At 44.8% G+C, this 14862-nt stretch overlaps 1 protein-coding gene across 1 annotated transcript in view; it reads right to left on the bottom strand.

The window, feature by feature from the left end:
• The window catches only part of cntnap2a (contactin associated protein 2a), a gene marked incomplete at both ends in the record, with an annotated part of 289529 nt that overhangs the window by 23986 nt on the left and 250681 nt on the right, over nt 1-14862 (bottom strand). The window contains 3 exons of the mRNA XM_080854815.1: nt 6065-6198; nt 7987-8223; nt 11574-11810. Of these exons, the coding sequence (XP_080710941.1) occupies nt 6065-6198; nt 7987-8223; nt 11574-11810 (608 nt within the window). The remainder of the gene's footprint in view (nt 1-6064; nt 6199-7986; nt 8224-11573; nt 11811-14862) is intronic.

Here is a 14862-nt window from a genome sequence, read left to right as displayed (position 1 = left end):
CAGGCAGATTGGTAAGGCAGTGGTGGCCAGGATAACATGACACAATTAAAGTGCTCTCAGCTTATTTACCTTTATCGCCCAAAACAAACAGGTTGTGCGCCAGTGAGCCCCTGTCTCTCTCTCTCCGCTGCGGGAGCCTCTCCTGCTCGATGGGACCCCACCAAGGGGGTAATTAATCACAATCCTGGGGCTCTGTGGGATCTGAAGGAAGGCCCCCCCCCCCCTCCCACCCCATACACAGAAACCCACACACACACATATCCATATAAGCGCACACACACACACACACACACACACACACACACACACACACACACACACACACACACACACACACACACACACACACACACAGATATCCCCAACAAGAATCGATTCCAGGCCAATTCCATCAGCACTCCAGAGTCTCTCTAATATACTGGCAAACTCCTTAAGCTTCAGTCTAATTCAAATAATAGTATTTTGGTCACTGCACAGGTGTATTGGGAGCTCCGGGTTTAAGTTGCATAGGTGGAGTTCCTCTTGTCTGTGTATTCAGGGTAGTAATGGATACCTGCCCCCCCCCCCCCCTCCCCCATGCAGGTACAGAGATAATAGGTTGGCAGGAAGAGATATTTCTCTCCACCCACACCACTTGTGTCTCGGCGGTCCCACCACTTAGGGACAGTATAAGCTAACCCCAGGCCCAGCGGGGTGGAGGACTTGATGAGCGAGCCATGGCAGATGAGAGAGGGAGGCTCTGGAGGCTAACCGGGGATAACTTCTGACGATCCATCTATTCCAAAGAAGAGAAAAAACCTGCCCAATCTGCTCCTGTGCCTGGGGAACAACCATGTCTTTTTTCAGGCCTTCAGGAAATCCCTTTCTCTTGCTATCTCTCCACCTCTTTCTTTTTTTTCTTTCTCTCCCTCTCTACTTCCATCTCTCTCTTCCTCTCATCATAATTCCAAGACAAACCAGAACCCACGCACAGATGAAACAGGGACGTTGGGCCTGCAGAGGGCTTTTGATAGGAGGTTGACCTGACAAGTCCATGGAAGCCCTCGAAAGGGTTCATTATAGCAAATGAATAATGCATTCACCTATTAGAGCCAGCTTCGTATCGCACCCCTGGGGTGTAGAAAGAGCTGGAAAGTTTTCCGAGCGTATCAAGTCTATCATTGTTACCATGGTGAATTGCCTTTTCACTGGGCTGTAGACTGAAACCAATTGTTAAGCTTGAAACAAAACAGTGATAAATATTTAGTGTCATGCCATAACACAGGAATGATCTAATCATGTCTGCCTGTAAACGCTGAAAATTATGTTTTTTTCTTTTCTGCTGCTCGAGGTAACTGACTGACTTCTGCCATGCCGTTTGATGTCAGCGTTGCACATCTAATGCAAAATGCGCGGAGGCTCAACCTAAACAGTTTGCGTATCTAAACAAGTTGGTTAAAGAAGTTGCTGGGGGAGCAAGTAAAGGCTGGAAGAGGGATGATATGCCAGTCGTGAGTTTGCAGGGTGTGTTTGGCTTCCCAGACGTCTTGCATCACATCAAAGCAGTCAAGCTTTGCCATTAGGGAGGGAGAATCCAATCGACTATCCTAATTAGTGGCTGTGCACAGAAATTGGATGCTTCCACTCGGGCGCAGCCATTGGTGCAATCAGAAGCAGGCCCAGGGGGCTTGGGGGGGAGAATGAGAACAGTTCTCTGGGTGGGGGTGCGCCTACTTCTCCCTGTCACGTCATTTACTGAGGGGAGACCACCAAAATGGAAATCAGATCTGCGCAGACTGACATTAGAGAAATGTGTGTGTATGAGTGTGTGTTTGTGGGTATGTGTGTGTGAGTATGTGTGTGTATGTGTTTGTGTGTATGTGTGTGTTTTAGAGTATGTGTTTGTGTGTATGTGTATGTGTGCGTTTGTCTGCGTTTTTGTGTGTATGTGTGTGGGTGTGTGCGTTTGTCTGCGTTTTTGTGTGTGTGTGTGTGTGTGTGTGTGTGTGTGTGCATAAAATGTACCAGACTGCTGAGAGACTCACAGCATGGTTGGGGAAGAGAGGACATCGCCCTGAAAATCGGTTGCTTTTGCAAAATGTGTGTTTGTGGATATGTGTGTTTACAGTAGTGTATATCTAGGGTGTTGTACACTCTCATTAATGTACATTCATGTGTGTGTGTATGTGTGTGTTGGTGTGTGTGTGTGTGTGTGTGTGTGTGCGTGTGTGTGTGTGTATCTGTCTATGTGACTAACCACATGTGTGTATTTGTCAGCACATTTGCATCACTGACAGTGAATTCATTTGTGTGGGTCCGATTAAATACAATTTCCATTCAGTACCACTGCATGTGTGGTGTGTGTGTGTGTGTGTGTGTGTGTGTGTGTGTGTCTCTGCACATGTGTGTATAAGTGCACAACCCTCAGAGCCCAACTGAAACACAGTTCCAACATTCAATCTTCCACAATGTCACAGTGTTTTCACAAGATGGTCCCGACCTTCTCTCTCTCACACACACACACATTGTATCTCTCGCTCCTGCTCTCCCTCCTTCCCACTCCCTCTCTGTCTCTCCACCTCTGCTCTGGCAGTCCCCTCCAGAGGCCTGGGCACAGGCAGCACAGTGGGAAAGTGCTCAGGCCTTTAGCGCCAGCACTGACTGGAGGCCCGGTGAAGGGGAGCACTGGTCCTGGGGTCTGGCCTCCGTGCCCAGACTGGCTTATCAGCTCAGCACGCCTGATCCCTCCAGACAGGGAGGAAATGTGATACGGCGGCTGCTAGCCTCCAGCGCTGGCTGGCCTAATGGCAGAGCGTGGAGAATCCACTGACAGGCAAAATGTAGGGTGCCCAGAGGGAGAGGAAGAGAGAGAGAGAGAGAGAGAGAGAGAGAGAGAGGGTGGGTGGCAGGGAGATGGGCAGAGAATGAAAAGAGAGAGAGAGACAATGAGGGTGAGATGGGGAGAGAGCGTGCCAGAGAGAAAGTGAAAGAAGGAGAGGAAGGCGGAGAAAATATAGAAATAGAAAGTGATATAGGATAAGAACGATAGAGAGATAGAAACAGAAAGAGAGAGGGAGATATGGAGTGAGACAGAGAGAAGGAGAGAGAGTGTGTGAGAGAAAGAGAGGAGCGAGGACAAAGAGTAGACTGCAGTCATCTCTCATATCTCCCGTGATGTGATGACAAGGCCGCAATCTATCCGCCGACCCCTCTGCCTCCTCTGTCTGTGGCGACGAAGGCCCTGTGATTGGGCAATAGAGCTTGTTTAGGCCCCCTGACTGGCAGGCGGGCCCCTGAGAGCCACTGAGACGACTCGCCTAGCACACCGCCTCACACCTCAGATGGCATTTCCCATCACTCAGACCTCTCTCCACCTTCGCACTTAACACAGCACTCTCACACACACACACACACACACACACACACACACACACACACACACACACACACACACACACACACACACACACACACACACACACACACACCACCGGGGGAGAGAGTGTGAGGGAAAGAGAGATTCAGGAAATCCAATACTACCTGTGGCTAGTGGAAATGTTAAAGGTGCTGTGGACATCATAGATCAGAGAGAGAGAGAGTCCCATATGCCTTCCAGCTTGCTGTCTTTGTCATTTTAGGATGTACTCCGCACAGCACCCACGCACACACATTCACACACGCACACATATATACAGGGTGTCTGCAGGTTTTAACAAGTGCAATTTTAGACTTTTTTAGACCTTTTTTAGACCATCATGGGTTCAATTTAAGACCTTCACGGCGAATCAAAAAAAAGAAATAACAAAGCCAGACTGCGGTCAATTGACATTTATTGTCAATGAAACAAACATACAGCCGCGGAAAAAATTAAGAGACCACTTCAAAATTATCAGTTTCTCTGGTTTTACTATTTATTGGTATGTGTTAAAGTAAAACGTACATTTTAGTTTTATTCTATAACCTACTGGCAACATTCCTACCAAATTTCAAATAAAAATATTGTCATTTAGATCATTTATTTGCAGAAAAATGACAATTGGTCAAAATAGCATGAAAACTGATAATTTTGAAGTGGTCTCTTAATTTTTTCCGCGGCTGTATATACATCCATTATTTTACATGCTTCTAAGCTGTGCACTTTTGGTGGCAATTTCATCCTCCAGAACCTTAAGCTGGGAGAGTTTGTCTTTAGCAGCCCTCCTCAGAGTATTGGATTTTGAGAGGAGCTCTGCCATTTTGCTGCCAGCCTTGCCCATAGTGTCAGATGAGCCCAATTGTTCGCGAATGCTGGACGCAGCACTAGAACTAGTACTACCGGTAGAGCTATTATTTATGCTAGCTGCAGAACAAAACTGGGCTATACCATGCGAATGTCGCGCCGCATTTGCCGAGTCCTGGTGCTTACTTGACTTTGTGTGCGATTCCAGTGCCTTAATGCCCAGGGTGACGAGTTTTAGAGTTCTTTTGCAGAGAATGCAGTAAGCCTCACTGTCGTCGGGAACGCGTTTCAACCAGTCCGAAAATTCCGGTCGCGAGAGCCAGTTATCATTGAATTTGCATTTCCCCATCTTCTTTTGCCATTTAGTTGTCTTCTACTTCATAACTTCCCGCCTTGCTCGCACACAGGCAATCAAAATACTTGCTACTGCAAGTGACGAGAGTACATTTCCGTTTCACATCCGTAGTTTTCTTATTACGTTCCACTAACAGCAACATGTCATGTAGAACTACACGGACCATAACTGCGCCCATTACAGGAAAAGAAAAAACAGAACGGCGTGGAAAAGGACGTAAAAAAATATATTTTTTGGGTCGATATTTTGCATTGAAACGTAGGTCTTAAATTACTCCAACTCAATTTTAGACATATAGTGCAAAAAATCGCTATATTTTAGACTTTTTAAGGCCTAAAATGGAAAATGTGTAATTTTAGACTTTTTAAGACTTTTTAAGACCCCGCGGACACCCTGTATATGCACACACACACAGACACGCGCACACACATACACACAAACACACAAACACACCCTCATATCGACAGCATCAGCCAAAACATTCCTTGGCTGTTTAGACATAATAAAAAATCTAAAGTGCACCCTGAGCCAAGCTGTACCAATCAATAATGCCTTTCAATTATCTGCCTCCCCATCCTCCTCCTCCTCCTCCTCCTCTTCCTCCCCATCCTCCTCCTCCTTCTCCTCCTCCCCATCCTCCTCCTCTTCAAGGCCGGGAGGGCTGACAGGAGTTTTACAACCACTAATGGAGAGACCAGTCAATGCCTCTGCAGCACCACCCAGTCCTACTGGGTGCGATATCATCAGGAATATGCAGACACTCTACACGAGGATGTTTTAAGACTGCTACATGATGCATTCATTAAGTCCTTCATGACAGCGGTCATTTGCAGTCACAAACACTGTTTTTGTCAACGCTAATGTCAAAATCACATAATACTCATGTTAAGGGACATTTATTGTCACAATACCAGATCATGATATGAGACCCTGTGGGTTGATTGACAATCCAGTTGACTAGAGGCTCAGCTAATCTATGGCATGTCAGACTGATGTAACACTAATGATGCTGAGGCAGAAGCTGTATGAAGTACACCGTAAAGTAGGAGTCTTACTGAAGAAACCAAAGGGATTTTCTATCCCGGGCTCTGTTCCAGCCCACAGCAGCTAGAGCTCACTGGCCAGCCAGCCGGGGAGAGTGAGTTTAGCTAGCCTGTTTTTGCTGCACTTGTGCACAAATCGACCATTTCATGCATGAACACCAGTGCCAAGGTTAAGGATTGGCCAAGGCCAACTCAGGGAAGGATTTCAGCCTAGACTCTTCAGTCTTGACCTGCTATAATAAGCCTTGCAGTAAATTGTCTAGACTCTAGACTATTCTATTCTATTGTATTCTATTGCATTGGTCTATTTTATTCTATTTAGTTGTTCCATGCTCTTTTCTATTCTATTCTATTTAATTGTTTCCTGCTCTCTTCTATTCTATTGTATTCTATTCAGTCCCATTCTGATACTTCTCATTCTGCTCTATGCTAGAGGATGAGTGGCGCTGCATGTCCTCTGTTGTGTACCTGGACCTGGATGCTCCTCTCCACTCGGCTGATGTTGACTGTGTGTGGCTGCCCGTTGGCAAGGTTACGCTGGTCCACGTCCACCACAAAAGGCTCCTTCAGGCCTCCCAGGTCATACCGCAGCTGCAGTGTGCCTGCGAGCGAGGGAGAGAGAGAAAGAGAGAGTAAGAAAGGAGGAGGGAGTGGAATAGAGAAAGGGGGATAGAGAAAGAGCGAGGTGAAGGGAGTGAGGAGAGAGAGACAACACAGGAGGTAGGAGGCAATGAGGAGAGTGAGAGAAAAGGAGACAGAAAAAAGAGTCAGAGAAAGAGGAGGAGTTGTGAAAAGAAAAAGAGGACAGGAAGAGAGAGAGGGTGGAAAGAAAGAGAGAGCGATAGAACAGGGATGAGGGAAAGACAGCGTGAAGGGGACAGAGAGAGTGGGTGAGTGAGTAAGTGAGTGTGTGAGTGAAAGAGAGCAAACGTCAGCCTGCCTGCTCTAACCTGCCTCTAACCTGCTCCAGAGAATACAAATCCCCCTCTCAGCATTAGTGCTTCTTCACTTCAGCTGAGAGCACAAGGGGTCAACACAGGCTACACCAGACACACCCTTATGTTCACACCACACCAGCCATGCTTGGTGCCTGACAACCCCCCTGCCACCCTCCATTTTAGCGACCGCAATAGCAATTACTGTACCACTGCCACTGTACTCTATAGCCCCTTAATTTCTCCCATCTGGAGCCTCATGCTCCTGTCGGAGTGCAGCACACAAGGCCACAGTGATGAAGGCAGACAAACTTCCCCCTCTGCAATTAATGCAGCACAAATGTTCTATGAAATCGACCTGCCAGCCTGGCTCCTGCTAAGGGAGGGGAGTTCTGACGTCTAGAACGACACACAGAATAAACAGCTGTCGTTAGCCTCTGATTATAGAGCACAGAGCCAGGCAATGAGTGTGAGGGGAGGGGAGGGGAGGGGGGGCTGTCGGAAGATGGAGTTTTTATGAAACTCTGCTTAATGAAAAACATCAAACAGCCCTGGTACAAAATTACTTGGCCGCCTGGATGTATGTATATGCGAGTTCTCCCCTTCAAAGAGCTAATCAGACTGCATCAAAACACATTTTTAGCATGCCAATTCCCATCAATGTAGGCATTCTGCTGCTCTTCAACGTGATATTTCAGAACATGAAAATGCATGGGGAGCTATAACAAATAATGTGGCAATTTCAAATTCACCTCATCTCCTTCAATCTGATAGCTGGAGCTATAAATAAATATGGGAATCTACAAACTAGATGTGAATATTTATCAGTGATACAGGGATGCACTTGTGACATGTCACAGAGGTACTTCAGCAGTTTGATTTCAAATGTGTACTTGGTTTATGTCTATTTACTGGAATTATATGGGAGTGTATTCTTTCCTCAGTCAGGAGTCAGAGTTCTTGCACACAGGTACATCAACTAAATACACATCATAGCACCAACTCCCCCATGAACTAAGAAACACAAACACACAGAGACAACGAAGAGGTAGACTAAAGCACTTTATAGTCCTACAACCTACAAAATCAGAGTTCAGTAGAGTAAAAATCCCTTTAAAGACACAACAGAATTAAACCATGCAACCATATGCGAGGTGAGCGTTACACTTAATTGGTGCTTATAGACCCAACAATACAACTGCAGAGGTGATCAGAACAGAAACATGTCTAAGACGAAAGCATTAAGTTGGACTGAAGCACAGCTTAAAATTGTATAAGCCTTCAAAAACATTTCTGATTAAAGCCCATTTTGAAGAACACTGAGGTTAAAGATACAACAGAAATAAACCATAACTGGGATGAGAACAGAAAGAGATTCTTAGAGATAAATAGAGAGCTTTCCTGTCACGCCTGTGTTAGAGCGGCCATTGGGTGGAGGTGTTGTCTTGTTCTCACCGTTCCGCCTAAGCACCACAGCCATGTAGTCCTGTGTGCGGGAGCTGACGTAGACGAGGACGCTGGGGGCGCTGGAGGTGCTGAAGCTGAAGGCCAGGTCCTCGCGTGTTAAATTGGTTTCTCGGGGCGAAGACTCGCCAACGCTCTGCGCCTCTTTGGCCGATGAGGAGGCAGCGCCGGCCTCAGACCCAAAGTTATACCTCACCAAAGTGCCCGCCTCGAAGAAGCCACCGATGTCTGGAAGGTTAGTGAGAGTGACAGCAGAGATTAACAATGGTTCTTAATTAAACATCGATAAAAGAGACAAATACAATCTTAATCCGACAACTAAAAACAACCAAATACTGATATCTCTGTTGACATGGGAAAATACTATTTCATCTCTCAATGAAGCGTGAAAAGCACGACGATTGTTTCCTTGGTTCCCCGTTTCAGATGACAACACAGGAACAAAGGTCCTTGCACAGACCATTTAACACTGATGAGAAAACAAGTGTCTGCCATATAGGGGCAGTATACACAAATAGCACTGCATGCAGTGCATATGGGCGGAACAGAGGGGACCCTGGGAAATCAGGGGAGGTAATAAAGTATGTCCACACCGGGGGGGGGGGGGGGTTGGGGGGAGTCGGCTCTGCTGTTTTAACATGCTGTCATGCACTGTGCTTATAGATTTCCTTTGCCCATTAGAATGGAATAGAGCTGTGTGTCTAATGAAAAAACCAAGGTGTCATCGATGAAGACTACCTTAGCAGATGTCTTTCTCTCCCCCCAACCTCCTTCTTTTTATTTCTCTATCTCCCTCACCCTCTCTTTTTGGCTATTTACTCTCGCACACGCTCTCTCTTTTTGACTATTTACACCCAGAATTAAAATCTGTCTTTTATCTAGTTTTAATTTGATAACATTTACCCCTGGTATTGATATGTGTCTCCAGTGACCACACTGAGATCTGATCATTTTTCCAGTTCACTAAAAAAAAACTAAAGACAGAAGAACAGAAGATGTTAGCCATCTGTGGAGCTGTGTTATTGTGCTTGCTTGCTTGCTTTTGGAACCTCCATGGTTTGGATCGGTCGTGCACCATTATGTTTTTCTGCCTGCGTAGCATGTGGATTGCCAACTCAATTACATGTACACTTATCAGTTTTAATGTGGTCACTATGCGTCCCTGACCACCTCCGGAGGTTGTCTGTCTGACTGGATCACAATCAGTCCTTAATGCATCTTGGGTGCATTTGCACCTGCACTTACATGCTGTCAAGCACTATCTGATTGCAATCTGATAATCCAAAATGTATTTTAATGCCAGGTGTAAATAGGGTAATACTCTCTCTCTTGTTCAGAGAGTCCTCAACATAAATAAATATAGGAAGAAACAAAAGGAAAATTAACCCCCTTTAGGATCACTGTCCATACCGTATAAAGCTGTCAGAGTGTGATGTTGATATGAATTTTGTTGACAGAGTATGAAGCTGATAATTGTGTGTGTTGGTTAAATGCTTTATGTCAGGCCCTACATAATCTGAAGTGTGTTCAGTACTGTGTCTCATGGAGAAACTAATACAAATTCTAAACGAATATGGCATATATGTGAGACGCTGTATCTCGACTGGTGAAATCTTAACTACTGCAAGGTGCAAAACAACATGAAGGGTCAAGGGTTTGAATATCAGAAGACATACACACTTCCTCCCCTCTACTGTATGTTGCTTCCCTTGATAAGTGAAGCTACTTTACATACAGGCATAGAGGATGAGCAGCTGGAGTAGTCCTGGGAGATTTCCCACAAGGAAGAAGGATTCACTTTCTACTGACTCTTTGCATGTGCTCTACATGGCACACTTAAATCTATACTGATGCAAGCGACCGTCACAGCATATTATTACAGCATACTCATACATACATTCATACTTAATCTTCAAGCATGTTTTGGTGCTTTTTTTATGTTAATATATTTTCCCCAGATGTTATATTTCATACATACATAGGCTAATTTCTTTCCAGGGTAATTTAAATCGACCTGTCCAAGAAAACAACAAGGCAGAGCGAGTTCAAATGTGACCTGGCTTTTCAATAGCTGACGAAAAGAAACAAACTGTTATGGTTCTGTAGCCATTATTCTGCACTGGGCACAGCATGCAAATAATCGCCGTGGCAAGGTCCACTTCCATTTTCAAAGCACACACACAGATGGGGGCAGCAGCGGCAAGGAGAGGACAGGCAGGCGGCGAGGAGAGAGATCACAGCACTGAAGTGGGAGTGTTAGTCATTACTGAGCCTCCATTGTGTGCAGTAGGCAGTAAGGCCTAAAAGCAAACGTAGAGAGTGACCCCCTCAGGCAGAAAAAAAGGGCAAAAGGGAAATAAGAATGCTGCAATACCCCTGACAGGGCCCGTGTAAATATGTATAAATGGAAATGCGAGCTAACGTGTCCCAATTATGAGAGTGTTCATGCATATTTCAGGGTTTACCCAAACACACACACGCACGCACGCACGCACGCACGCACGCACACACAAACACAGACACACACAGGAGACATGCACAAACACACAAAGCATGTGCACCCACATAAACACACACACACAGACACACAGAAGTGCGCACACACACACACACAGAAGTGCACACACACATGTACACACAAACAACCTCACACACACACCACCACAAAAAAGACCGGAGCTGAGAGCGAACAATGAGAGCTAAGGCTTTCTTTTGGGGCCCAGCAGGGCACAGAAGCGTGGCCATCTTGAACGGGGAGCCTGCCGGCACTTGATGGAGGTCTCAGCAGAGAGCAATCGATGCCAACAAGGTCCTTTCATGCGCGGCATGGAGCCATTTGCATATTCAAATGGAAGGTAGGCGGGCGGGCAGGAAGGAAGCCTGTCACACCAGCCATCACTCGATAACTTATTCATTTTTCACCTGTACCATGGCTTTTAGCCTGGAGGTTTCGGGGGAAAAAAACACATTGACAAGTGTCGCGCTGCATGCTCAGATCAAGGGCCGCCCTCATTAGACTGCACACGGTGGAACACACACAGGGAATCCAAAAACATGTATGATGAAATGGTAGAGCACACAGTGTGTGAGAAGTGTGCAAACATCCAATAACTGTGTGAGGTGTGTGAGTATCCATACCATGATGTGTATATATGGAAGGTAGGAGCCTCTTATCATGTATGGGAAAGAAGTCCACACAGTGTGCAGGGCCATGATAAACTATGGCACAGAGTGTATGAATAGTCGAACACTATTAGTGTAGTTAGTGTAGTTGACTAGTCTAAGCCCTGAAATTAACCATCACAAAACTCAACAAAAGGATGATAACAAATAAAACCATCAACAATCAAAAAGAAAATGTGAAGCCTCATTCCTGTTAATTGAAACAGCTAATCTAACATTGTTTATATAGACCAGACTTAGAAGTGAATGTATGCATCAGTCTGAGAGAAAAACTGCCAGTTTCAGTAAGGTCATCATTTTCTGTAATACACGTACACAGAGTGATACGACAGGTGAGATTTCTGTGGAGAATGATAACATGATGACACCTGTTGAGCCTGCTTCAGATCTCCTACCTTTGGTACAGAAGGGTCCGTCGTACGCCGTGGCGGAGCAGTCGCATGAGTAGCCGTTGTACTTCTCCACACACTTGCCCCCGTTGCGGCAGTACATCCCAAAGCTGGTGCAATGGCCCGAGCAGCCGGGCTTCACCCCTGGCGTGACTTTTGCCCTTTCCTCCAGGTCAAGGGTCACGCCATTCATTCTTAGGGCACGGATGCACCCCAGGAATCCTCTCTGGCCACTGGCGGCACCTGTAGTCGAACGTAAGAAAGCGGTCACCAACACTATCGACATGAATCACATATCAATTCCTTGCCTGCGTTTTCCGACCAGCAAATGGCCTTAGCTTGTCATTATACTGCCAGCGTATAATCAATGCGAAAGAACATAATGTCAAAAACGGAACCCCGGCACCCCGGCAAGTAAAGTCCATGTAATTAAAAGGGATGTATAATAAAGGCCAGAGGGTTTCGATCCATTAGACCAGGGGTCTTCAACGTTTTTCAGGCCAGGGACCCCCAGACTGATGGCGAGATGAGCAGGGAGGGACCCCCTACTATATAAATTGCATAACATTTTGTTTATAATATACTGGGCCTAGTGTTTTTTTTTTTTAACATTGAATTTAACCTAACATTTTTGAACAACGAATTTAACTTAACATTTTTTAACATTGAATTTAATTTAAAATTTAACAACATGAAAGGTACAGGGTGGCCGTGCCACTGCCATTTATAAACATACATCTTGCAAACAACTCTGAGCTAACAATTAATAACAACTTATTAAAATAATTCACAGATATATGTTTTCATTTCATCATACATAAAAAAGGGACAGTGAATCCTCAAGCATATGTCGATAGCACACATCCTCCCACATTAGTGAGATGCATCTTCTTTTCAATAACTCCTGACTGACACGATCCAACGGATGACGGAGGAGTCTGGCGCATGGAGTTGTGTTGACAACATAGATGTTATAGTGAGATTGACAGGTCAACAAACCAATCACACCGCTAGCAAGTTGTTAAGATTGTAGGTAGTAGCATGCTAACATTAGCTAGGGGGCTCATACACCTCGCAAATCCTCTCAGACTTATTTTTCAGTTACAATTCACGTTTTTTGACCTTGTACAGTGTCTATTTCTCTTTTTTTTTTTTTTTTTTTTTTTTTAAATCTAAGCAAAAAAACTAACAATTTATAGGTACAAACAAGACCAGCTATGGAGTTTGGTCCACCATCTTTTATTTTTGATCTTTGCACTCTTTACACTTGAGCAGAAATGCGATTTGATTGGCTAGTGCCTGTGCTGTCGTATTTGCATTAAAGGTGCTGTGAGTGAACCGGTGCCCAGCTTGAAAGAGCTCCTGTGGGTAGCCGAATGTGTCGATTGGACTGAAAGATAATGTCTTCTCGATCAATTTATACGTTCGCTACAATTATGTTGGATTTATGTTAATGTGAATTTAAAGGGAATAAATACAATTCTGATTCGGAAGACAATTAAATTTGTGGGAAAAAAAATGGGTTGAATTTTTTATTTTTTGAAATATTAAAAAAAATTGTCTTATCAAGCAAAGATTTCGCGACCCCCCTGCAGTACCTCCGCGGACCCCCTGTTGAAGACCCCTGCATTAGACGTTTCACACCACAGCATATACGGGCAAACTATTCTTCGCCCCCCCACTCAAAACATACATCTGGAGGAAAATTACAGTGACTGAGGTGCTATTAGGGGTTAGAGGTTCCACTGGAACATAATTATTCTTTTATGGCTGAAAATAATGTCCAAGTCCATTTTTTCATGAGGATAAATCACCCATTGACAGGGACAAAAGACACACATTAGTTGAATTAATACATCTGTAAGTGAGTGCCGTACATGCTAGCATAATGGTAAATAATAAGTAGGTATGAGAGGAGAACGGAAGGCATCATGTGGATTGCACATTCCGTGCACTGAATTCTTACACTTTAAGCCTGCAACTTCTCAAGATGATCAGAATAGTAATATGGTGCATACCATCATGTGATACTCGGACAGACTTTAGATGATCTGTAAGCAGTACGCACATCATCGTTGTCATCATCATCATTTTCCGGTTATATCATCCTGCAACCTAAACCTTTTTCTTTACTACATCTTTACTAAATTAACTAACAGTCAACTGACCAGAGCCATAACCATAACCATAACATTACCACTCACCTCTCAAAAATCCCAGCACTAGCTCTAACCATAACTAGCAATGTACCCTCACTCTAATGGTAAGCTATGCACAGCCCTCACTGTTAACAGAGTATTTGAGTAGAGATTTTAGTGCTGTTACTCTGCGTTGAGTTACAATATACTCACTTTAAAATGAACTGAACTGGTTTCAAGCGAAGACTGAGCAGCAAGGAAAAGACCCGTCGCAAATATGCATAGCGGTAATAACTGGTAACTAAGGGGTTGTAATTTGGCAAAATATATTAATGAAAATCATCAGCGGAGACCCACATATTCTACTTTGATGGGGGAAAGAGGCTAGACACTTGCAATGGAAGCAGATGACAGAGCCTGGACACCATTTGAGTCAAACAAATTAATACATCTCCTTTCCTCAAGGCACTCTTAACGATTTTTGAATTTATAGGCTTGATTAGTTCTTGATTTCCAGTGCAGTGTACTGCTCTGCTTGTCAGGCTGTGCTGGTCACCTGGGTGGCTGTTAAAGACTATTAAATCAAGCCACAGAGGGCCTTGTGCTAATAGAGCTCCTAAGCCAGCCAAAGAGCTTTTTTCATCAGGGGTAAATACATGGCATTAATTTCATAACACAGAGCAATTAAAGCGCCAGTGTTACATTATTTAAACCCTTGGCCCTAAAAGCAATGCTCTGAACAAACACACACACACCGACACACACACACACACACATTCATAAACACAAACAGACCACCCAAACTCTCTCTCTCTCTCATACACACAAACAGCCTTGGTAATCAATGTCACATGGAGAGGGAGCTCAGACGGTGCTCTAATTACTCTCCGTGGTGTGGTAGATGAATTATGTCTCCTCTGCCCCCACGACCCTAACCAGACAGAACTCACCAGCCACAGCAATCGGCACGGCACTCTTTTTTCAGTGGTGGCTATGGCTATTGTGACGTGGCTAGAACAGATCCATGACAGTTGACCAACCCAGATAATCTACCATGAAGTGGAAGAATAAGGAGCACCGTCAACTGAATGATCCAACAGAACAGATCCCTGACAGTTGACCAACCCAGATAATCTACCATGAAGTGGAAGAATAAG

This window comes from Sprattus sprattus (assembly GCF_963457725.1).
Source record: "Sprattus sprattus genome assembly, chromosome: 17".
Taxonomy (NCBI): Eukaryota; Metazoa; Chordata; class Actinopteri; order Clupeiformes; family Clupeidae; genus Sprattus; species Sprattus sprattus.
The sequence above is the reverse complement of the archived record's forward strand: the minus strand, read 5'-3'. Positions and strand labels throughout refer to the sequence as shown.